This window comes from Dermacentor albipictus, chromosome 5 (assembly GCF_038994185.2).
Source record: "Dermacentor albipictus isolate Rhodes 1998 colony chromosome 5, USDA_Dalb.pri_finalv2, whole genome shotgun sequence".
Lineage (NCBI taxonomy): Eukaryota > Metazoa > Arthropoda > Arachnida > Ixodida > Ixodidae > Dermacentor > Dermacentor albipictus.
This window is the reverse complement of record NC_091825.1, coordinates 145,622,391-145,646,402: the sequence shown is the minus strand read 5'-3', so window position 1 is coordinate 145,646,402 and position 24,012 is coordinate 145,622,391. Positions and strand designations below refer to the sequence as shown.

The window sequence follows — 24,012 nt, the reverse complement described above, 5'->3', positions numbered from 1 at the left end:
AAGAAGAGCCACTTTGCCACATCCTCCTTTATTCCACATTCCCTGCATGGGATGCCTTTGTCGTATCGCCCTACACATCTCTCTCCCGTCTCCTTTCCACCCCTCTGACCTCTGCACAGCAGACCCGTAACGGGTGAAAGGAAAACGAGAGAGAGGTGCGTGTAGCTGGCAACGCATAGAGCGCTGTGACGAAGGCATGCCATGTAGTGTGCATGGCACAAAGGCAGGTGTGGCAAAAGCAGGCTGTTGCAGTGGCTCATATTTATTTTCCTGGATTGCTTATTCTTTTATTTTCGGCGAAGACTCCCAGTAGCCAGATTCAGTTGTTATAGCCAATAATGTCACATGCAGACATTGCAATAAGTGGTTCATTTTACCATAGAAATGCACAAAAGTTCACTCTGCAGGAGCTGCTCATTGTTACGTCTGAGTAGTGTTAGAACCGGTAATGATGCAAGTGTGTTCGGCTGTACTTCTTTCTGTCCAACTAAAACTTTTGGATGTGTGTCCTATCTGCTTTTTTCATGCAAGCTGTTTGTAACAATGGGTTTTTCTTGGCTCTTGAATAGTGTTGTAAATAGGTTCAACCATCCTTGCCGAGTGTCATCCTCATACTTGCTAAGTGTCAAGACCAGTTTGCGCAACCACGAAGCCATTTGAAGACAGAAGGACAAAGTTTAGGCAGATACATGTACCATATTACTCTATTCTAATGCAACCTCAATTGTAACACGCAGCTAACTTTTCATGGCCAGAAATGGGAAATGTGATGCCCTCGATTGTAACACGCTATAACGTTTGATAAGGTTTTATTGCACACTTGTTCAGCCATGTTCTTTTCATTGTCTTTTGTGCGAAATACAAGCGCAGTAAGCTGAATGTAATGTACTCCTTGATTTTATGGTAAGAGAGAGAAATAGTGATTTATTCACACTTAGAAAAAGAAAGGATAACACCAAGGTCACTGGAGATGTGATTTGTACACTAGCTATAAATGGTGTCCAATAATGACAGACTTTTGGCATCTGCAGTATATGTTAAAGCACGGCTATTTGAGATTGGAGGATGGGATATGGACACTACCTATTGCAGTTTTGGTTTCATACTGGATTCTAAGGCGCATGTCATATATTTTAGCTATTGCACATTAGAATTGAGTAAATTCGGTATTCTACCCATCATTCTATTCCCGTGCTGACTGAAATGACTTTTTTTTTTTTTTACACATACTGTAGGCCATTGTTTTGGCCCAAGCAGGAGGGGTTGTAAATTAAATGACAAGCGCTTGCAGCTCTGGTCGAAATGTCTTCATATTTTCTTGTCATAAGAAGCCAATAAACACTGGCACCAAGGACAGCATAGGGGAAATTAAAATTAATGGAAATGAAAGTGGATGAAAAAACAACTTGCTGCAGGTGGGGAATGATCCCACAACCTTCGCATTGTTGGCTTCTTATGATATGACTAATAAAAATCGTGACCCTCGGTTAACCTCCTTTCCTCTCATATTTCCTGCTGGTAACTTGTGTAGGCAATTGTGGTGTTTGGCCACTGTTTGCCGTATTTACCAAATAGCGATGGTAATTTTTTTGGGGGGGGGGGGGGACAGAAGTGTCGGTCGTGGCTCCAAACACTCCATTTTAGTCCAAGGTTGCAGGGTCATGATCATGATGACTTGCTCGGAATTTTGTCTTTCTTTATGTTTTTAGTGTTCTTAGACATATCTACTATTATTTAAACTACACCTTTAGTTTACTCCCTCCTCCCGGTTTTATGAAGTATCCCAACTGATAATTGTGCTTTGCTTAGAAGAGTAGCTTTGATGCATCCAGATGGTGAAAAATGAAGTGCATATGAAGCAGCAAATGAAGTTGCATATTTCAAATGGGGGCATTTGGCAAAGTCCCTTCAGTAATTTTAACTGGACAATTTACCGGCTATTTGTGCCACCGAAAAGGTCTTCAAAAAAATCAAACGTGTCGTTAGCGTGACTAAAAACTCGCTAAATTTAGTGACTTTCTCGCTATGTTACCTGTTCTGTGTTTGTGGACACGCGCCTGCAGCTGTGTGCTTTCCCACTTCTAGGAGCAAAGCACTCGACCTCCTGGAGAGCCTGTGTGGTGTCGCTGAAGGCACCACACCCAGCAACCTGACCACCATTCGGCCTATGCTGCTGCCCCTGCTGGTTCGGCTGTCCTCCATCGTCGCCATGCTGCGCTCTGAGGCTACCCTGATAGCTGCCACCACGCAACTCTTTCGAGCTGCAGCTCGCCGAATGCTGTGCTTTGTGGGGCCGAACGATGCCACACAGCTCTGCCACTGCTGCTTGGAACTTGTGCGCCTCTTTGCCAGCCACAGCGCAGGTGCTGCCTTGTTCTCTCACCACAGTGTTCTTTTCAAGAGCTGAACAGCATTTGCGGCTACCGAGAAACTGCCCAAATTGAAAACAGTTTGAGAAGGCTTGGAAACAGCTTGAAAAGACTGGACAAGAGCAGACAGCACGAGCACTCATGCTGTCTATTCTTGCCCAGTCTTTTAGCTCTGTTTCAAGGTACTCTCGTAATGTATCAGTAAGCTCAGCTTTCAATCCTTCTTTATGCAGTAATTTATCGATGTACAGTGAAACCTCCTTAAACTGTAGTTGGCCGGAGCTCAGAAAAAGAACGTACCAAGAAATAGCATGAGATCGTCTACTTACCTGTCAGAAACGGAACTCGAGAGAGTCCGATGAAAGGGCAAAAACATGCAGTATTTATTCACTTCACGCAACACAAGTGCTATTTTTGTTCGATGCCGCGGCGGCCTAGCAGCGACAGCAGCCTCAACTTACTGAAGCTGTGAGGCAGCTCTTCAGCCAGCTCCCTCTTCTCGGCAAATGCTCGCATGGCAGATTCCTCGTTGGCGTTACGTATTCTCAGTGCACACGCGCTGTAGCGCTGCAGAAGTCGCTGGGTGCCTTTTTTATGCAGGGTGCTGTTCTCGTCGCGACGATTGCATTCATGAGGCTGACGTAACATGTAGGTTCTGCCACTTTCGGACCTGAATCACTTGTGCTGTTGCTTTCTGTGTTGCCCTCATCACTGTCGTTAGGCGACACTTTGGCAACAACAGAGGCAACGATGGCGAAAAGTCGAACCTCATAGCCAACATCTCTTCGCGGTCGCAGCAGCGCTGCTGAGCTACTTCTTTGCATTCCAAATGCCACACACTGTAAGCAACGGTAGATCCCTGTCATGTGCCAGCGACTGCTTCTTTGTGCCACATTCAATAGCGCGAACGATGTCCAATTTTTCTTCTATGCTGAACACCTGGTGTTTTTGCTTCAGCATAATGCGAATCCTAGCTCGCATGATGCCAGAACACTCTGGCACGGCGCCGAAATGATGTTGATATTGATGTAGCTTCACGTGCAATGGCACAGGGCGCTTGGAGATCGTTGTTCCGATCTCTGAGGCTCATTGTTCTACCGGGCCACCCGATGGGGACGATGCACCACTGTGATTGCGCGACGAAAAGTGGAAACACTACATGTTAGCCAATAGGTATGCAATAAGTTGGTACGGTTTATGTGGATACAAAACATGTTATGTTCAATGGCCGCTGAGTCAGGGATTTGACTTTACTGCTTTTAAAGTGAAACTACTGTTTAAGCGGGTACGATTTACAAGGTTTTACTGTAACAACTTTTTTCTTTTCGCTTTTCTCCTAAAGCTTACATGCATTTGTCTTCATAGATTTTAGAACAGTCAAACCTTCACATAACGAGCACGAATATAACGAAGTACAGTCGAACCCATAATATATTACTTATAACTATTAGGATCTGCTGCACCGTCAACTTCTGTATGTTTTCTATGGTGAAGCAACCTACGTACTACAAAGCCCCCATGCTGCATCATCGGTCATAACGATGAAATCTGGCCATTCATGCCAAAGGGTAATGGAATGTGATATTGTTGAAAAGAAAAAAGAAAAAGAGAAATTCGAGTTGCTGCATGCCGCCACTCGCTCATCCTTCTCTGCATCGCCAGCCTCGCATGCCTCTCCCATTGCCTTCCCTCTTATCCAAATATAAATGGGCAGCGTAGTGCCCTTAGCACTACGCCGCCCAACCCTTCGAAACAGAAATGGACTGCGCCAACTTCGTATTCTATGGCTGGGCTTTGCTCATGGCTGCTGAGAGATTGCTCGCTGGCCCTCATGCTGTGCAATTTTGTCAACGGATTAAGCTGCTCGTGCTTGTCTTTTTTAAAGTGAAGCATTCTTTGCCTCTTCTTTCGACCTTCCCACTGCTACTGCTGCTGCTGTCGCACACACCGCGTTGGGGAGTGGTTCAGAGCATGTATATAGATGACAGGTACAAGTAAGAGAGGAAAGGCGAAGGGAGAAACTCCTTTTGACCCCACCGCGTCGAATGTGCACAATGCCCTCTGAAGCTTCCTGGCCGTCTCCACATTAGCCGTTTGATAGCTGTAATTATCCGTGACTCCCCTCAGAAGCATTTCAGAAACTGCAGCGCTTCCCTTTCTACTAAGGTGAGAGTCCAGAGGGGTTTAGATAGAAATGTAGAGAGGAGGGAGGAGAGGAGGCAGTTTCTATACAAGGGAGGAGGGAAGGTGACGTGAGAAGGCCAGAAAACTCTACTAATATATGACAGCGGTTGGTACAGGTACGGTACAGTATGTTGCTGCTGTTTCTGAAAAATAAGCTCCATGCAAATATGTCAAGCAGGCAAGTTACGCAGGGTGTGCAGAAGCAGAGCCGCATTAATTGAAGCGCACGGCAGGGTCCAGGAGACACTACAGAAGCGGTCGACCGTCAAATCAACACTTCGGTGGCCGCCACGTTAGTTTTGTGGCTATGGCATTGCTAGAGCTCGTAGATTTGATCCCAATCGCGACAGCCGCATTTCGGCGCGGGTGAAATAGAAAACGCACATGCACTTGGATTTTGGGACACGTTAAAGAACATCACGGTGTCAAAATTAATCTGGAGTCCACCACTACGGCTTGCCTTATAATCTGATTGTGATACACAGCCTGATATAATCTGATATACAGCCCCATAATACAATTCAAGTTTAATACTTCTGCCACAATGCGATGTGCCGTGTGAGAAAATGGCAACGTTCAACCCTCTCAGAGGTTATGAAATATGGTGCACATCAATGCCTCAAGCAAACACCTCTCCCTGTGTGTTCTGTGTACTATACAAACAGCAGTGGTGCATGTAAGGTAACGTTTAACATCAACTTACCACTCTTGTGTTAGACTAAACGTTGAAGAAGTTAATTCTTTAGCCGTCAACATCACCGCTAATTATCGTCAATCAAAGCATTCAGCACAGAAACCTTCGCTTACATAGATTCCCACAAGGCATGGGATCTGCATAATTTTGTTCCTGGCTACGTGATTTCTCAGCCTCGTTTTTAACTCACCGCCGAAACGAAAGATAGCTGATGCGCCTGCTGATCATCGGCAATTCGCGACATTGCTGGTGGAAAGAAAGTGCACTGCTATAGATCTGGAAACGAAGTACAGTAAAAGCTCATTAATTCACAACTCGTTAATCCAAAATTTCGGATAATTCGAAGTAGCCGCCGTGGTCCGCCCAACAATGTATCGAAAGCAATATTAGACAGTTTTAGTTTAGCGTACGCAACTATAGCGTACGCTATACGCTATAATATAGCGTACGCTAAGCAGCGCACGTTTTCTGCAATTTTAGTTGGCCGACGATATCTTCGGATCTCTGAAGCCATATGCCGTCGTTGCGGCTATTTCGCGCCTGTAGCGATAGGTGGCGCTGACATCTCGAACGTTTCTTTCGTTAGGCTTCGACTCGTTCGAAATGAGAAGCGATCTCCAAAACACCACGAAGTTATCCATAATACTCTGTCGTCGAAACGGCCTGAGACTAAGCGAAAGCCGTTGACACAGTCATTTGCTACGAACGAAGCGCATTTTACAAAAGCAACGCCAAATTCGATTCGAAGCGGGGCAGCCGGGACTGCTGCCATGTTTCCCGCAAACTCCGCAAACCACGCAAAAACGCTAACGCTAACTCGTTTCCGTTGCGTACGCCCGCTATACCCGCTATTTTATTTAGCGTTCAGCGCATGCGCAGTGACGACTCACTATTTTTTAGCGTACGCAATGGAATAGCGTACGCTATACGAAAACTGTCTATTTAACGCATCCCGCCCAATTCACACTGAAATTCGCACCGCGACCGATAATTTGAACTCCGTGCCGTTGTGGATGGGGAGAGTGCTAGTGCGTGGGAGCATGTTGGCAATGCTGGTGTCACCGCGCGAGCTGCACAGGTTTGCTCTTTCCACCTGCAGCCCTTTGTTGAGGCCCGACTGGAGAAAGACACATTCGCGAATTATTATTGGGGAGATGCTTGTGACAATCTCGTTGCAGCGTTTCTTAATAGACTCCTTTAAGTCAGAAAAGTGACGCCTCGGCAGAGCTCACGTGTCACTCTTTGCCAGTGATGCTGCTCTGCAGTTAAAGCAGTACCATTCTTGAACGCCGACAGCTGCGGCTTGTTACACGCAATCGGACCGCGCAGGAAGCAGTGCTAAACAGTTGAACGAGTCAACACAACCGACAGCCAGATGGAGAAAGGTAATGGGGAGGAGCACTGGGTCTACCTGCCATTATAGTTTTTCACAACAGTTCTGATATTTCCCATTTTGACATTTTTCATGCAACCCGATCATAACAATTATTCGTTATAGCAATGGCATTCTCGTGGCACTTGAATATTGTTATAAGTGGGCTCGACCATAAATGTAACATTAGCACTTTTTCCCCACCAGTATCAGTGTGTATGTTTATAAAAAATGTAAGATATAATTAAGGTAACTTGCCGCACAGACTTGTGGCGCTTTGCGAGGTGTTGGCTTTGTGAGTGTCACAGTGCTGTGAATAGATCTGCATCAATTTGACACCAAAATGGAACTTTGGTCACCGACACCTGATCAAGCAGTGCCAGTTAGGCCAAATGGCTGTGACGAAAATTTGCCACTGCCCTGTTTGGTAAGGGGCTGCAAGTCGCTGCGGAATTGGTGGCTCATCACTGATTGGTCCTGAGAGAGTGCGTGTGGATTAAATGCATGTGGATTAAATTGATGGCTGTTGTAGCGGCATGAAGTTCATTGCCATGTTTCCAAAGCGATCTGTGTGTCTATTGGCGGCTAATTGGGCTGATCTTTGCATATGCTTTTGCACTTTATGACGTGCTGCTTTTGTAGCTGTGCCCTCTGTCCATGTTGCATTATCATTTTGATCGATCCTGCTGACCCAAATGAACCTTGTACTGATAGAACTAGCCCCACCCGATGCTGCGCCATTTTGTGAATTGCAGCTTTGTGCGGGTTGACGTTGGGGAGCGCTCGCAGTGACAAAGTCCACTACTGTGTCAGCCGGGGTGGCCTGTCCACGGCGAGCTTGGCGCTCCTTTTGCGCCAAAAACAAAGTGAAGCGGCGTGGTACATCGTGGCGCATACGACATGTGGCACTGTGCGGATCTCTACACCAAATATATTAAATATTTGAAAAATTGAACAATACATATTCGATTTGCAAATTGAATGATTCGAACATTCACTGTTTGGTTCAATTCAGTAATATTCGAGTGTTCACACACCCCTGGATAAAAAACACTTGATTCTTTTCGACAGACATTCTATCGACTGGAAAATTTTTCCAGACTTTTGTATATGCAGCAAGTTATCAGTGCTGGCATACTAATTTGGTTTCCTTTCATAAGAGTAGAGGATACTGCAGATCTTGATTCCTAGGTACCTAAGTTAGTTACTGACAGCTACCAACATTCTTCTCGCATAATGTGAGTAGCCTCCTGAGCATTTGTAGCGCTGTGTTTGTGCAGAACATTTGTAAGCATGAATGTCTTGCGTTAATTTTCTCAGTTTTGGTGTTCACACACTCCTAGTGGTTTCAGTATATTTTTATGCTGATCCTGTGCATTGTCATGCATTACTGCATCTACTGCCAAGCTTTGCTCGCTAATTAGGCTATACTTCCTTGCAGGCCTCTTCACGACAGAGGCGACTGCTGAGGATAGCCACGTTCGCGAATTGGGGGAGCTGCTGGAGCTATTGACAGAGCTCCTCTCGAAGGACTTCTTGTACATGGGTGGTCCGTCCACGGCTACGGCGCAGGCCAGAGGAGCTGCCAACAGCAATGCCACTGGCGAAGCTGCAGCACAATTTGATGTGCCAGCCCCTGGCATAGCTGTGGAAGGCTTGCGGCTTCTCATGCCTTTGCTCAATGCTCAGCTGCTACAGGTGAGTCTCTCTCATACTAATTGATGCGCGACATTTGCAGGACTGTAGCCTTCCTCTTGCATACAGAATTGGGAATTTCTAAGTACTGACACACATTTTTGACGTCATAGGAACTCTACCGTACGTTTCTTGCATGTAAATGGATGGCACTCGGCAGATATGAAGGCTGCTAAACACTTGAAAGACACTTTAGTTTGATACAGTCGACTTTCATTAATTCGACCCCGATGATACCAATGAAAATGATCGAGTTATCCAGCAGGTCGAATTAAACAAGATGCAGAAAAAACGTCAAAACACACAGCTGACTTATCTGGCAGTATTTGCCAGAATCTAACACCTCCCTGAACCAAATGTGCGCCCACTTTCTATGTGTCTAAAGTAGAAAACTAACGTAGAAATTACATTAAAGCTCCCGAACAAAGTAGAAATATAACAAACACACAGTATCTGTAGCTAGAGAAATACATGTTGCACGACTGCGGCTGGTCTCCTAAAGTCGGCTTCGCTGCAATATGTTGTGTTACGCGGTAAAGCATTGAATGTTTCGAAGGTGGTTTTGGTTTCGTATTCGATTGCACCACGCAGGTGATTTTCAGCCGAATTTTCTTCAGAAAAAAAAAAACAAAAAAACGGCGCACATTGTAATCGTGTAAATACCATAATCAGACTTTGTGAGCTATGGTTATTGTTTAAGGTCTTCCTAGCATAGGCTGAAAATAGGCGTTTTCGACAAGGGATTGACATGTGTCTAATGCATTCACTGTCCCCTAAGTTCTGTCGAGACTGACAGTTCCACTAAAGGGCTAAAGGGGTCGCTGTTCAGGTCTCCATAGCTGTCAGGCACATGCGTGCTGACTGGGCAAGTTCAAATTATCCGGCAAAGGCCAATTTTAGAATCGAAATACCAAAGTTTGGGCCCAAAAAAACGCATTGACGTCGACTGGGACCTTCAGTCGGTATCGAATTAACCGAAAAATCTGATCAAGCAGAGTCGAATTAATGGAAGTATACTGTATTAAAGTTATGCTCAAAATGTGAACGTGGTGTCATGAGATTTATTGTAACATCACAGGATAGAGAAAGATTTGCTAATTTTGTATAGCAGTAAGGCTATGTACGATTATGCTGCTCACGAAAGAAATTAAAAAATTACCAAGAATGCTGCATGCATTTCTTCTGGCTGTGCTTGTGTGTGACAGTTGTAGTACCAAAATGGAACCTGATTTGTAGAAACCAGTATCATTGGTAAATTATTTATGATTTTCCCCATGCTTGCCAGTAGTACCATCTTTGCACGATTCTACCGTGCCACCGATCGTAACATGCAGTTATATCAGCGCCCAATTAAGTAATTGGTGCCGATTCTACCACTCACAACAAGTAACGAAATGAGAGTCGTTGCGTAACATGTTGAAACAATATTATGGAACATACAAAGGCACACAGGCATGCACACAGCTGAACCTTAATGGCTAGTGGAGTCTGACGACACCTCCTATTCACTGTCTACTGACCAGAGAAATTCATCTTCAGTTCTTTTAATGCATTAGAACTGCCACACTGCTTCTGGAGCCCTGTGAAACCATCGTCTGCGGGAGGGCAATCCATGCTCCATGGACCCATCTTGCGATGCCTCCAAGCATCGCTTCCTTCAGACGACCTGTTCAGTGGAAGTGTGGCTAGTTATCTTGCATCAAGCTTTTATATATATATATAGAATCGAACCCGGTTATATTGAACTCGCAAAAAAACGCCTATCATTTCGATATAGAGCAGAATTCGATATAGTCCTGCTAAATAATTAGATGTCATAAAAGCACATACCATTTATAAAATCACTTTATTGATGAAACTTGCTTAGTTTCGCATAAATTAGTACTGCATTTTCTTCTGCTTGGGCAATTTCGCTGCCTGCGACGCACGCGCTTCCCCACATTGTCAAAATGAGTCTGAGCGGCTGAGGCTGCAACTTTCCGGATTCGCGCAGAAGCACCGGACTAGTGCGAGTGCATCAATCACTTCGGAGAATGTAGGCCAAGGACCGTCGTTGCTTTCCTCATTGTGCCCACTTTCGTTTGTGCTCGGTACGATGTCGGCAATGTACCGTATTTACTCGCGTAATGAACCCACCTTTTTTCCAGATAAGTTGACATAAATTTGGGGGGAGGGTTCATTACGCGGGGAAAAAAAATTTAGATATTTTTTAGGTCGAAATTTCATGTCACAATGAAGATAGGAAAATCGCAATCCCAACCTTACCTTTATAGTAAAAACACGTACGCGATGAATGTGAATTAAAAATTCATTTTTATTTTCATGCTGCTGGCTGCTTATGGTCTGTCTCACTCGGGCTCGCTATCTGAATCCACGCTTCCACTCATATCGCTTGCGACTTCGTCGGCGCGTCGTCTTCGTCGGCGCGTCGTCTTCACTGCCGTCGAGGCTGTTGGAGATGCGTCTTTTTGAAGCTGCGGACGACCATCTCGCTGGGAATCACACTCCATGCTTCTAGAATCCATCGACAGAGCATGTCGATGGTGGGCCTTCTAATCTTACGTGCGGGAGTCAGGTCGTGGTTTCCCGCGGCCATCCACTCTGTATAGAGCCGGCGCACGTTGTCCTTAAAGGGCTTATTAATGGAAACATCAAGGGGCTGCAGCACTGATGTCAAGCCACCTGGGATGATAGCGAGGTCCGTGCGTAACTCGCTCATTCGGCAGCGGACATTTTTTTCCAGATGGCCGCGGAAGCTGTCCATAACAAGCAGCGATGGCAGGAGAAGAGCCCCGGGCCGCCGTCCCCAGACTGTTTTCAGCCAGTCGGACACCAGCTCGGCCGACATCCACCCTTTCTCCTGGGCGCGAATGTGGATACCGGCAGGAAGAGTTCCCTTTGGCAGAGTCTTTCTTTTGAAGACGACGAACGGCGGCAGCTTCCTGCCGTCCGCTGTTACAGCTAACATCACGGTGCACCGCTGCTTCTCGGCGCCCGTCGTCTTAACCTGCACACTTTTCGCACCTTTCATATCGACAGTGCTGTTTCTTGGCATGTCAAAGTTTATAGGCGTCTGGTCCGCGTTCCCGATTTGCGACAGCAGGAACTTTTTGTCCTCACGGATCCGAATGACAAAGCGGTGGAAATCACGCACTTTGTCCCCACAGTCTGCCGGCAGCCGCTGGCATAACGTAGTACGCCTTCTGAGGCACAACACGTTCCGGCACATGAAACGAGTCGTCCAACCACTGCTCGCCTTAAATTCACTCGCGGCAATGCCGTGACTTCTTGCAGTGGCCCACGCGTGATTCTGTATCAGCTCGTGGGATACGGCACATCCTTCGTTGCGGAGCCTCTTCACATAGCTCAGAACTTCTTCCTCGACGCGAGGAAACTTGCCCTGCTTCGGCCCGCGAAAGGCCCGGCGATCTTTCTTCGTCGCTCTGAGTTCCTCTTGTTGATTCCTCCAGTAGCGCACACGCACGGGGTCTACACTAAAATGCCGTCCAGCCGCGCGATTGCCATGCTCCAAAGCATGCTCCACGACTTTGAGCTTAAAACCGGCCGTGTAGCTAGCGTTATGCCCCATCACACAACGCGCAGAAAATGCACAGCACGCACGAAATAATGCAAAGGTCGTAGCGAAGCACTTAAACAGCAACAAAATAGGACTGGCGAAATGGCGACCGATGCTGTCCAAGTGCGTTGTCTTTACTTCGTTCTGCCGCCGCCGCGCATGCATGGCGCTATAAGCAGAGGTTTGCTTTGCATTTAATAGATGGCACTCGGCAACCTGCATCATCATCATCATCATTGTAAAAAAAAAAGAATCTAGAGAAGTTTGACAAATTGGTTTGAGAAATACAAAGAAAATAGCCGAGCGTGGTGGAAACTGCCGTCACCCCATTTCAAAGAGGACGCCCCAGTAAAGCCCTTTGTGCATCCACCAACGAATCATGCAAGGTCAATGAACGATCAACGAAAGCGTGCAGTCTACGCCCGCGTCACCCGCGTTCGCGTCGCCGGTGTTCAGCATCGTTGGCTTCAAATGATGTTTATTTTATCACTGCGCGATCAGACAATTTTATGATCGTCGACAGTCGACAGCGCCGGCCAATTGAGCCGAGATAACGCGAACATGCTGAACACCGACCCTGCGGGCGGGTGCGCGTTATTTACGCGACGTAAAAAAAAAAAACATCAATTTTCGACGACAAAAGTGGGGGGTGGGTTCATTACGCGAGTGGGTTCATTACGCGAGTAAATACGGTAATCTTCGTTTTCGGGCTCTCCCGTGGTCGCGACACCATCATCTGCACTGACAAACTCGTCCACCGTTGGTTCGTCAACAGCTTCCGGAAATTCTGACAGCTCGCTCCAAACACCAGCAACAGCTTTATCACATTCACCAGAATTTACTGTCATCACTGAGTATGCAGAAACTGGCATGTATGAGAAAGCACTTGTACACGGTAGAGTGTATAAGTTTCTTTCTTCGTCCTCGTCCAGTCGCGCTTATACACTCTACCATGGATTCTAACCAACTAGCCCACCAACGTGTTTTAACTTGTACACGGCCGTGTAGAGCGTTGGGCACCACGGGCACCGGATCGCGAGTTTGGCCCCTTTAGCCCTAATCGTGCCGAGAGTGCTCCTCGGAATCTTGCACGCTGTGGGGACGTCCGACTTCTCATCGCGTTCAACCCGATTTATGACTTCGAGCTTCACGACGAAAGGCGAATTCTGCTGCTTCATCACAGCAACACTGTGGGCGAAGGCCCACAAGGCGCAAACACAATGAACCAGAAAAGCAGCGACACAACCCACACTTTCGCCATCTTGCACGACGAGAGCACAATAGCCTCTGATTGGCTGTCTGAGCAAGCGCTGCAGGCGGGCCAGGATCATATTTTTTGCAGGGGGGTGTCGCCAGTTTGCCCGAGCAGCCCGAACAGCGCAGTCACGGTAGAGAGAGCGGTTGGATGGAGCCGCGCCACCAGGTTTCCCCGTTACTGCGAGGGAAAGCCAACTTCTGGGGGCACTTTTCCGCTGCTTGACTTTCGATATATCGGGTGTTGCTGATATTTTTGTTCGATGTAAGCGTAATTTTTGCAATATATACTTAGTGTAACTATACCGTGACCAGAAATTGTTCGATATATAGAATAATTTTATGTAAACGGGTTTGATATAGTCGGGTTCGATTGTATATATATACAATCTACATACTGTGGGAGTTCCTTCGGTATACTGGGGCGCAGTCGTTGCTGTGCCTAAGGCTCCGGACTTATTCGCCATTGCGAGGAAAACCCGTCCCAAATGCCTGCCCCTCGACCGCGCTCCGTTTTCCCCGGGCGCCGCGACCGCGTCCCGCGACGTCATGCTACGCAGCCCGATTGGATCGTGGGGCGTGACGTAGGGAAGAAGCCCCGACTGGGGACGATCGCCGTGCGCGGGGGAGTCAGGCTGCGGCAGGGACAAGCGCCGGTCACGAGAGGCAAGCTGCAAGGTATGTGAGCGACCACCTATTTTTGTCCCCAACGCCTCAGCCTGGGGACGTTCACGTGCTTTGTCAGCTTGCGTAAGTGTGGCTTGCTGAGTGGCTCTGCGTTCCACCCTTGCGGTAGTTGCAGGTGCTCAGTGCGTCACATTTTGCGTGTCCGAACCATCGCAGACCATTGTCGGTGACGGGAGGCGCTAGCTAGCGTTTGCGAACGCATTTCGGCCCGCATGCGCAAACAATTGTTCGACGCGGTGTGTAACCCGTTTTCCTGGCCATCGGGAACCGCGGGCGCCGAGTGTACTCCGTGTGTTTTGGGTGCAGTCTGATACGTGTTGGCCATTTGTGATCAATAAACGCCTTAACTGTCCTGGACGCCTTGTGTTCCTGGGAGAGCGCCCATGCGTACGGCCAGAGCCGGCCAGGCCTTTCGGCTCGGTGCTCGAACCTGCGGTGGGTCTATCGCCATGCGCGGAGACGTACAGTGAGCCCACATTTTGGGGGAGAGGGGTAAAAGAGGTTCAATTTCCTCAACTTATTTAGCCAGTGTTGAAGGTGGGGGAACATTTCTACATTGAAGGTTCTAGCACCTGCTGACAAAACAAGGTGGCCAATTCGTCGTTGATCACCCACAAATGCCGTTTAGCACTTGGCGATGACTTTCCAATTTCTGGTAATATGGTGACCAGCATGTTGTCCAACTGCAGGACACATAATAACCTTTTCCTTCTCCCCTCTAGGCAGGCATTTTGCACCAAAAAATGCGGAGAGAGATATTAAAGATGAATCTACTATCTAAACTGATTCCTTATTCCTGTCCTTATTTTCTTTTTTTTGCATCACTTATTTCACCCTTGCAGTTTCCAACACTGTGTATGCAGTACTTCAAGCTGGTGGCTCTGCTCAGTGAGCTACATCCTGACCGAGTGTGCCAGATGCCCGAGGAGCTACTTCAGGCACTATTAGGATCAATTAGAGTTGGACTGACAAGGTTGGTGGCCTTAATTTTCTTGAATTAACATAAATATAAGTGCATATTGTCAGGAACCTTCAGAAGTACTCTTGGGGTTTTAATAAACTGCAGAGCTGGCTTTTGGGAAGCGCGTCCGTCGGGGTTGGCTCGTGAGCAGGGAAGGCGCGCGGTCTTCTTTGTTCTTTTGGGCTCAACCCACTCTTGCCCTCGCCCCATTACCCACATGTGGCATTATCCCCTCTTACGAAAAAAGCATCGTCTCGATGCTGTGAAATAGGTGTAAGCAATAAAAACAAAACAAACAAAAAAGATACCACAATGCAGTCAAAGCGAAATTACAAAAAAAAAGGAAAAAAGAAATGTTCCGCTGGCATAGTCAGTGAACAAAGAGGCAAGCTCGCGAAGATAAACGAAAAGTAGAAACAAAGAAGGGTGAATGAGAGGAAAAAGAATGTGCAGTGTACGGGTTCATGTGCACAACATGAACTATGTCCAAGTTCGGTTGTCTTTGTGTCCGAGTCCGTGTCTGTGATGATGTGTTCGAGACCACTTCGTTATTAACGTCACTGACACAGCATAGTACTTTATACGGACCAAAATACCGGCTCAGCACCTTTTCACAGAGGCCACAGTGGCAAACAGAGAATGTCCATGCTGACTTGGTTGAAAGGCGTGTGAGGTGCTTCAATTGGCTGAAAGAAGCTAGCCGGCTTAACGGATGGTGTCTTTCGGTGCTGGAATTCACGACAGCCTTTAATGTACTGTTTTACGTTTGCCAAAAGTCTGGGCCAATAGTACCTCTCGCTTACTCTAGGGAGTATTCACGAGAAACTTAAATGGCCAGATGCAAGTTCGTCATGGCAAGCAAAGAGGACGTCGTCTCTCATGTCTCTTGGAACCACCAGGAGGTAAGCACGGCTGTCCAAATGGGCCCTCTTCTTATACAGCACGTTGTCTCGTAGACAGAAGGACGTCAACGAATGGGACAGATGGCGTGGTATGGCTGTGCCATCATCATCATCATCAGCAGCAGCAGCCTGGCTACGCCCACTGCAGGGCAAAGGCCTCTCCCATACTTCTCCAAATACCTCGGTCATGTGCTAATTGTGGCCATGTTGTCCCTGCAAACTTCTTATCTCATCTGCCCACCTAACTTTCTGCTGCCCCCTGCTACGCTTTCCTTCTCTTGGAACCCAGTCCGTAACCATTAATGACCATCGGTCATTGACGTCATGGCTGTGCCACAACCCTTTAAATAATCGATGATCAGTCGAATCTCAACATCGTCACGCTGCCGTCTGATCAAGTTTGATGAACTAATGGTGCCCAGGAAGCCATCATCGTCCTCTGTTTCCTGACTGACAAAATCAATCTGTGCATAGGACAGTGTATCAGTGTCTTCGTGCTTACGGCTAGACTTATAAATGGTAGTGACGTCAAATTCCTGTAGCCTAAAGCTCCACCGTGCCAGTTGTCCTCTGAACGGTCGCGCATGCTTGCCAACCAACAGAGGTCCTGGTGGTCCGGCACTACTTTGAAGGGACGACCATAGAGGTAGGGGCAAAACTTGATAATTGCCCACATGACTGCGAGGCATTCTTTCTCCATAGTCAAATAATTCACCTCGGCATGGGACAGTCAGCGGCTGGCATAGGCTATAACTCTTTCCATTCAGTCTTGAAGTTGGATGAGCACTGTGCCAAGGTCAATGCAACTGGCGTCGGTATGCACCTCTGTATCGGCATCATCGTCAAAATGTGCAAGAACAGGTGCTGGCTGTAGGCACTGTCGTAATTCAGCAAAAGCTGCCTGTTGCTCATTATACCAGACAAATAGCGTGTCATCCCTTGTAAGGCGATAGTAGGTGCACAAACCCAGGAAGCGCCGGACGGCCTTCTTATTGGCAGGAGCTGGAAATGCGGCCACAGCAGCAAGCTTGTCTGGATCGGATCGGACCCCTTCGGCGCTTACTACATGCCCGAGAAACTTGGGCTTTTCACAACTGAAGTGGCACATTTCCGGTGTAAGTGTGAGGTCTGCCGATCGGATGGCTTCTAGCACACTCCGCAGGTGGTGAAGATGCTGCTCGAACGTTTCAGAAAACACAGCCACATCATGCAGATTCACAAGACAAGTCTGCCACTTTAGTTCAGTGAGGACAGTGTCCATCATTCGCTGGAAAGTAGCCGGGGCTGAACACAAGTCAAAAGGAAGGACTCAAAATTCATAGAGACCATCCGAAGTCACAAAGGTTATTTTCTCGCAGTCTCATTCGTCTACCTCGATTTGCCAGTAGGCACGTTTTAAATCGAGTGAAGAAAAAATTGGCTGAAGGCTTAGCTTGGTTAAGCCTGGAAGATTGCGAAAGCAATACCCTTGGCTGCGCCTTGGTTCGGCTGATAGTGTTGACATGGTTGCCCTTTGTTAAACTTATGGCTATACATCATCCGACATAGCGCAAGGCAGCGCGCCGACCACTGCGAGGAGCCGAGCTGTAGCCGCATTTATCCTCCAAGCGTGACGTCACACCAGCGAGCGCCTTCTCTCGGTAGCGCCGCAGCAGCGGCGCGCAAGGCTTTGCCTCCACCATCGATGCCGCGAGCTGGGGCCCCGTCTCTCGGTCTGGCGTGATGTCACATGGTCACGTGATGCGCAGCTGTGTAAGGAGGCGCCACGACCACCGATGGGCCGAAAGTGCGAGCAGTATTGCTTTCGCAATAAAATAGTGGGCGCGTTGTAACCTATCTAACGAGTCGTCGATACGTGGCAGCGGATACACATCTTTTTTATTCACGTTGTTAAGCTTCCGGTATTCAACACAGACACGGAGTGTTCTGTCTTTCTTTCTGACAAGAACAACCGGATACAACCATGGGCTGTTGGAAGGTTTGATGACGCCATCGTCAAGCATGTCCCGGACCTGCGTACGTATCGATTCGTGTTTTTTGCCGACACGCGGTAAGGCTGCTGGTGTATCGGGCGTGTGTCCTCGAACATGATAATCCTGTGTCCAGTGATGGGATTCTGGCATACCTTTGAAGAACTCGCAAAGCAGCTCTGGAATTCATGCAAGAGCTTGCGCAGTGCTGTCTGGCTATCAGTAGACAGTTCAGAATTGATGTCGATATGGCCCAGAGACGTCTGCTGTCTCCACTATTTCCGACATGAAATGCGATCATATCAGTGAGGTTCTGTATCGTGTACTCTCTTTCAATGGAACCTCAAGGGACCAGGGAAGTCGGTTCCTTTTACTGGGAGTTACATTTACCGAGAGACAAAGCTGAATACAACTACATGAATACAGAGCCAACCAACCATGAAGGTAGTGTTTCGTTTAAGCGATTTTCATTTATTAAGATTTCACTGTATAAGAGATTAGATTCACTATGCCATTTGTATTCGATTTGGTCTCAAAATTACTATTCGCACACCCATTCATAGTGGTCATGACCTGCATTGCTGATGTATCCTTGGAGAAGCTGCTGTCCCTTTGCTGACTGGTGCCCCTTTTCAATGTGCAGCTACTCTCCTGATGTGTCAGGTCTCTGCCTGGATGTGGTATCGGTGCTAGCGCTGGAGATTCACCGACAGGGGCTCCAGACTGGCCCTGCAGGGCGCGCTATCGAGCCCTTCCTGCAGCTGCTCTTAGAGATGGTGCTACTACAGCCAGTTGATGCCGAGCTCACACTTTTAGCTGGCAGTGCGCTGTTCGCTCTCCTCTGCTGCTTCCAGGTAAGCACAGATTGCATCTGTCTACCACAAGGTTGACCGGATATTTCTGGCAGACTGTTTATCTGCCGTAGACTTCACTTTGGTCGTCTTTTAAGTTACCGAACTTATGTTAAAACTAGCACTGGATCGTTTGCAACAGCTGTGCTCCTTTTTTACATAGTGTTGTTGTCAGGTGTGGGAATCAGTGCTATGCGAAACATTTTGCAGGCAGCTGGCTATGCAGCCTCGTTATGATATGCATCGATATAATGCAAGCATTTGTGTGTAATGGCAAGACGATGGTGTGACAGTGATAACGATGGAATGAGGAGTTTTCACAACCCCATTTGAGGTAAAAATTAAAGCTAGAGTGCAGCAAAAGTAGGAAGTAGAGGCAAATAAAAGGTCATATGAGGTAGTGTAGTGACAATGCATTTTGCGAGATTGGCAGTGCTTGCAGAATTCTAAACCCTGTAAAAAGGCCTGTAGTGGTCGGCGAGACGAAGGTAATTAGTGGAATTTGTGACACATCTATTTAAGCAACTCATTGTTCACTGGCGACTGACTGGTAAAAAGCTGTTAGTCAAAACCAGTGAACAATCTTCCCAAGATCTGCAACTGCAAATGAAAAATTTGCTCATTGTCATGGAGGATGGATTCTTGGTCACTACGGCTATTCAAGCAAATTTATCATGACAAATGCCATATGTTGGCTAGCGTTAGAACTTGTCATGCAATGTACCAAGTATGGCCACAGTTGCATCGTTGCCTTCCTCTTCAGGAGCTCTCGAAGTATTGGCATTCAGTGCAAGAGTATTGCACAGAAAAATCAAGTAAATCAGCTCGCATCTCACAGGCATTTTTCAGTGCATTAAAATCATATTAAAGCATTGTTAGCACTAATAATAATACAAATGCCACTCAGAAATGCACACTTTAGTGCAGAGTGTCATTGTTGTCAAATATATTGGACAGTTCCATGCAGTAAGCTAGAGAAAAAACAGCACTCGCAATGTTTTGGCGCACAAGTCAGCATAACAAATACTCTTGGCAAAGATTGGCAACACAAGTTGCACTTAGGTCTCGGGAGACTATATTAGCACGTAGTTGTAGTGCCCACTGGCTTCCTTCAGACAACCCCAGTGGTTGACTGGTCGACGACTGTATTACACGCTTGCGACATGGCAACAGTTGCACTGACTGTCACTGTGGCTTTGGTTTTTCACAGGAAAGCTTCGCGCAGCTAGCCCAAGCACTTGTGGCAAGCCAGCAGGATCCTGCAGTTGGGCAGCGGCTTGCCCAATCCTTGGAGGCTCTTACTCGTACTCAACCCCTGACTCCAGAACGGCCCAACCGACTCCGCTTCAGGGACTCCTTCGAGGCTTTTGTCACAGAAGTTCGGGGATTCTTGTGCGTCAAATGACGCCTCTCAATAGCTTTTCACTGCCCTCTCCTCAATCATCCCCGACCACTCAACGCTGTTGTCTTCATCCTTGCAATGGAAAAAGTCGCATTCGCATCTGGAACGAGTAAAGTGGCTTTATTTCTCTACAATTTTAATCTTCTGTCTCCGAGCTGACATTATTTTTCTGTACAGGCCACACCTTCACTCTCCTTGGGTCACTTTATTGCTCCTAAGTTTGGAAGACAGTTCTAAGTGGCTTGGCCTACTTCTGTGGGCTTGTTAGGTACCTGAAAGAAGGTTTGAAGAAGCTCTTAATTCCTCTAGAAAATAGCACATAAAAATGACATGCAATGCCACTTTGTCTTGCTGCGTACTTACTACGTTTAAAATTGATTCTGTGCACAACACATTTTATTGTTCTTATGGCAATTTAGAGGGCTGTGCAGTTAGTGTCAACACTTCGAGAAAATATGTCACTTTACAGTTGGTTAATGCAATACAAATAGTATAAAACAAAATGTACAGCAAAATCAAAACATTTCTGGTCCAATCCCACATTTTTAATCATGCACTCCATGTGACTGTTGTAAGATGCAAGATACTGTGTTTGGCTTCAAGAAAGCACTTTGTAATGCAAAATTTCATATTTGTGATGGCTCGAAAAGGAGTTTACCATTTTTCTCTCACGACTGCTTGTTTCAAAAAAAAAAAAAAAAGGAGGTTGCCTGATGTCAATGTAATATAGTACTATAGCAGTTGCTAGAGCCAAGGTTTTGTTTGCATTGGCCAACAATGCCCACCACTTTGAGCAACAGAGAAACTCCTATAAAGAGATAATCAGACCCCAATGTGAGGAAAATTTAACAATGCAAGAAGATACTATTCTCTTGTGAGCAGGTTCAGAGAAAATAAGGGAATATATAACTACTACACTGAAGGTGGTTGACACTTGTGAATTATTAAATGGCAAATCAGACTTCATGAAAGTGCTGACAATAACTTCAAATCTAGGGCTTGCTGATGTCTAGATGTCCCTTTATCTACACCTGTATGAAAAAGTTTACGTGGATGGTCTGGCTTGGATGGTGCGGGTACATTTTTTCCCCTACTGTGTAACGTGATTGTTTTGGAACACCGTACAAGTCTTGCCTAGTCTGCCATTTCAGCAACAGTGTTGCAAGAACTTGAATATTCGGAACACTATGGAGAAACAAAAGTACTTACTCATGTTTGATAAGCCGGCATCCTTGAATAATTTGAGCACCCTCGTTCGTAAAATGGCAAGCAAAAAGGAGCATGTTTCTGGGTTGCACTTTGAGTGCAAATCTCATGAACAGCAAGGAGTATATGCACAATGCTGAAAGAGAAGCGAAGGGGAATGCAGAAGTCAGCTCCAAAATTTTCGTGAAAATTTATCGGCTCTTGTCTCATTCCACACAGGAGATGCTAATTATTTGCATTTGTTGCTGGAGGCCTATGGTTCAAACTAATATTAATTGTAATATAGTGTGCCCAGTTGGCTGTGTGCAGGTATTGGCAGTTGTAACGTTTTTGAGTGGCGTGCTGCTGATGAAGTGTGCTTCTAGATTTTTTGCTTACAACCAACACACGTTAGTAAACTTGCATTGAAACAGTATGTTCATGGCGGTATTTAGTTTATCATTTGAAAAATGCCATTTAGTTAAAACAATGTATTGCGCACTGTTTAATGTGCATAGGCTATCTACAGGAATAAACAAAAATTTGTTTTTGTGATAAAAAGCACTAGATCCTATATGCCTTGCAGTAAGACTAATAAGTCGTCCTGCAGTGGACATAAAATAGGTTGATGATGATGATGACAACAGTATTAAAAAAATATAAAGTGAAAGATATAAGTAAATTTCTTCACATGTTATTGAGTAGTTTATAACGTTTAGCAAGGACAGGTGATACACGGCTCAACTCTATTCTGTTGTCGACTGAAGCCACATACTATCATACAGCTTCTACTTACATACCCCCTTTTTTAAGGGATGTGCAACTATTCGATATTTCAAATGTGAACCAAAGAGCAAGGGCTAGGTTCAATTTGTATTCAAGAATTACTACTCAATGTTATTGAATATTCATTCCATTCAAATACCATAAAAAGCATCATCAGTTGGTGCAGACAAAGACCAAGTGGAGACTCTTCCAAATTATTCTGCTGCAGGAGAACTGCCGTTCTTGCACATATGAGCCTGTTCCTGGGCGAATACATGGAGGAGATCCGTTCTACACAATGGTCTTAAGTAATTAATAAACGTGTCTCACCTCGGAGAGCTTACGCATTTGCTGAATCGATTTAGGCAAAGCAAGTTACTTGGCCCATTGCGCCATGTTTGGATTCATTTAAAACTATGTGCGGTGCTGTAGTATTACATTTAGCTTCTTCAATAAGCAATACACTATACAACGGGCAGTCAAAAAGTTCCCAGAATGGTGGTTCAGCATGCTAATGTTATGACCTAGGGCAATTAATACCTAATCACCTTCGAAGTAGGACCTTTGTGCGCACAGACAATTGCTCCATTGCTCCTGCCATTGTTGGAAGCAGCGGTAAAAGGCTTCTTTCGGAATCTGTCGGAGCTTAGCCATCCCATTTGCTTTGATGTCCTCCACGGTTGCAAAAGGTGCCCTCTTGAGGCCAATATTCAGAGCAGGGAACAGACAAAAGTCACATGGAGCGAGATCCAGAGAGTACGGTGGTTGAAAACTCTGAAGACCTCAATGGGACACTTCTTGCAACCGTGGAGGGCATCAAAGCAAATGCGACGGCTAAACTCCCAACAGTTTCCAAAAGAAGCCTCCTACCATTGATTCCAACAATCGCAGGAGTGATGGAGCAAGTGTCTCTGTGCACAAGGGTCCTACTTTGAAAATGATTAGGTAAGCAATGCCATGGGTCGTAACATTTGCATGCTGGATCACCATTCCGGGAACTTTTTTACTGCTCCTCATATTACAGACATGCATCTGGCGACATTCTGTTCCTTCGTTTCTTATGGTCATTGTTATGGTGCACCAGGTACAGTCACTTGAAAGTCCCAAGTAGTCCTCTTACTTCAGAGCTTTTCAGTGGACCTGACGTCCAATTGTTAATGCCATCAGATGTCTCAAATAATGTAAATAAGTTCGTTTTGCCACGCGGTCTCCGAGGAGCCCTTATACTTCACTCTGTTTAAAAGATCGAAAATATTCGGCACTCGATTCGATTAAAAAATGTCGCTTTTCGAACACCCCCACCTTTTCTTTTTTCGATTTTTATACGCAGCGATCTCGCAAGGGGCAGTAAAGTAAAAGCTTAGCGATCTTTTAACTCACCGGTAGTCATCTTGCCGCTAATTATGCCTGGGTCCTTTTTGATGTCCGCTATAGCGGCCAGTGGAATTCCCCAGTTAGCAACTACGTGAGGAAGAAAGACGAAAAACGAAGGCGCCGCAAATGAGCGGGGCCGATACACGCTTACGCATTGAATGAATGGTGCGAAGCCAGTACTTACTTGGTCCCCAGAAGTGCTGCACGCAAACAAGGAAGAAGAGAAACAGTAGTTACTCACTTAATGAACTGATCTCTCACGAGCGAAAGAACAGGTAAATGGTTTGAAAACTCACAGTACTACAAGGTCAGAGGAGATCGCACAGACCGGAAAGCGCGCGCCGCAGCAGACATGCGAACACAAACGAGAAGAAACGAAACGTCTCAGTTCTGGATAATGTGCGCTGTTCACGGAGTAACATAATATACAGTGTACCTGCACAGGTAGTTTCTGAACTCCTTGCTTCCCAACTGCTTTAAAAATTGACTGGCGTATCGAGACATTTTTCAATGTCGCGGAATATAGGGCTCAGGGAAGTTTCCCTTTGGGTCGACGAATACCTCTTCAGAGTGGGCGGGACTAGCGATAAAACAGTAAAATAATCTCTTCAGTTCCTTCCGACCATGATTATATTGAAAGAAATCAGTCTTTTAGGACGTATGCCCTTATATTATGTCTCGCTGCGAGAACTAGATCTAATGTGCAAGCAGACCGCTGCATTAAGGAACTCCTGCAGCTACTACAAAACTGCGGCGAGCGTAGCTTGAGG

General features: G+C 46.3%; 2 protein-coding genes across 3 annotated transcripts in view; one reads left to right on the top strand and one right to left on the bottom strand.

Moving 5' to 3' along the window:
* Nucleotides 1-20,058, top strand: part of LOC135906286 (exportin-4-like) — a 66,591-nt gene extending 46,533 nt beyond the window's left edge. For both annotated transcript variants that reach the window (XM_065437611.1, XM_065437610.1), the window contains 5 exons: nucleotides 2,086-2,363; nucleotides 8,061-8,317; nucleotides 14,675-14,805; nucleotides 18,309-18,519; nucleotides 19,727-20,058. In XM_065437611.1, coding sequence (XP_065293683.1) covers nucleotides 2,086-2,363; nucleotides 8,061-8,317; nucleotides 14,675-14,805; nucleotides 18,309-18,519; nucleotides 19,727-19,921 — 1,072 coding nt within the window. In that variant the 3' untranslated portion in view covers nucleotides 19,922-20,058. The remainder of the gene's footprint in view (nucleotides 1-2,085; nucleotides 2,364-8,060; nucleotides 8,318-14,674; nucleotides 14,806-18,308; nucleotides 18,520-19,726) is intronic.
* Mpc1 (mitochondrial pyruvate carrier) lies at nucleotides 20,020-23,966 on the bottom strand. The gene is made up of 6 exons (XM_065437622.1): nucleotides 23,679-23,966; nucleotides 23,539-23,542; nucleotides 23,427-23,442; nucleotides 23,249-23,329; nucleotides 21,128-21,260; nucleotides 20,020-20,190 (listed from the first exon to the last, which is right to left on the bottom strand). The coding sequence occupies exons 1-6, from the start codon at nucleotides 23,744-23,746 to the stop codon at nucleotides 20,166-20,168; spliced, it is 327 nt and encodes a 108-aa protein (XP_065293694.1). The 5' UTR covers nucleotides 23,747-23,966; the 3' UTR covers nucleotides 20,020-20,165.
* Nucleotides 23,967-24,012: the final 46 nt, after the last annotated feature.

Excerpts from the sequence above, each read along its gene's own strand:
- Mpc1 (XM_065437622.1), bottom strand. The coding sequence starts at position 23,746 with ATGTCTCGATACGCCAGTCAATTTTTAAAGCAGTTGGGAAGCAAGGAG. Across the intron at positions 21,261-23,248 it reads TAGCGGCAAGATGACTACCG|CATTGTGCATATACTCCTTG; the intron begins GTGAGTTAAAAG and ends CTTCTCTTTCAG. Across the intron at positions 20,191-21,127 it reads TGCCGGCTTATCAAACATGA|GTACCTAACAAGCCCACAGA; the intron begins GTAAGTACTTTT and ends ACCTTCTTTCAG.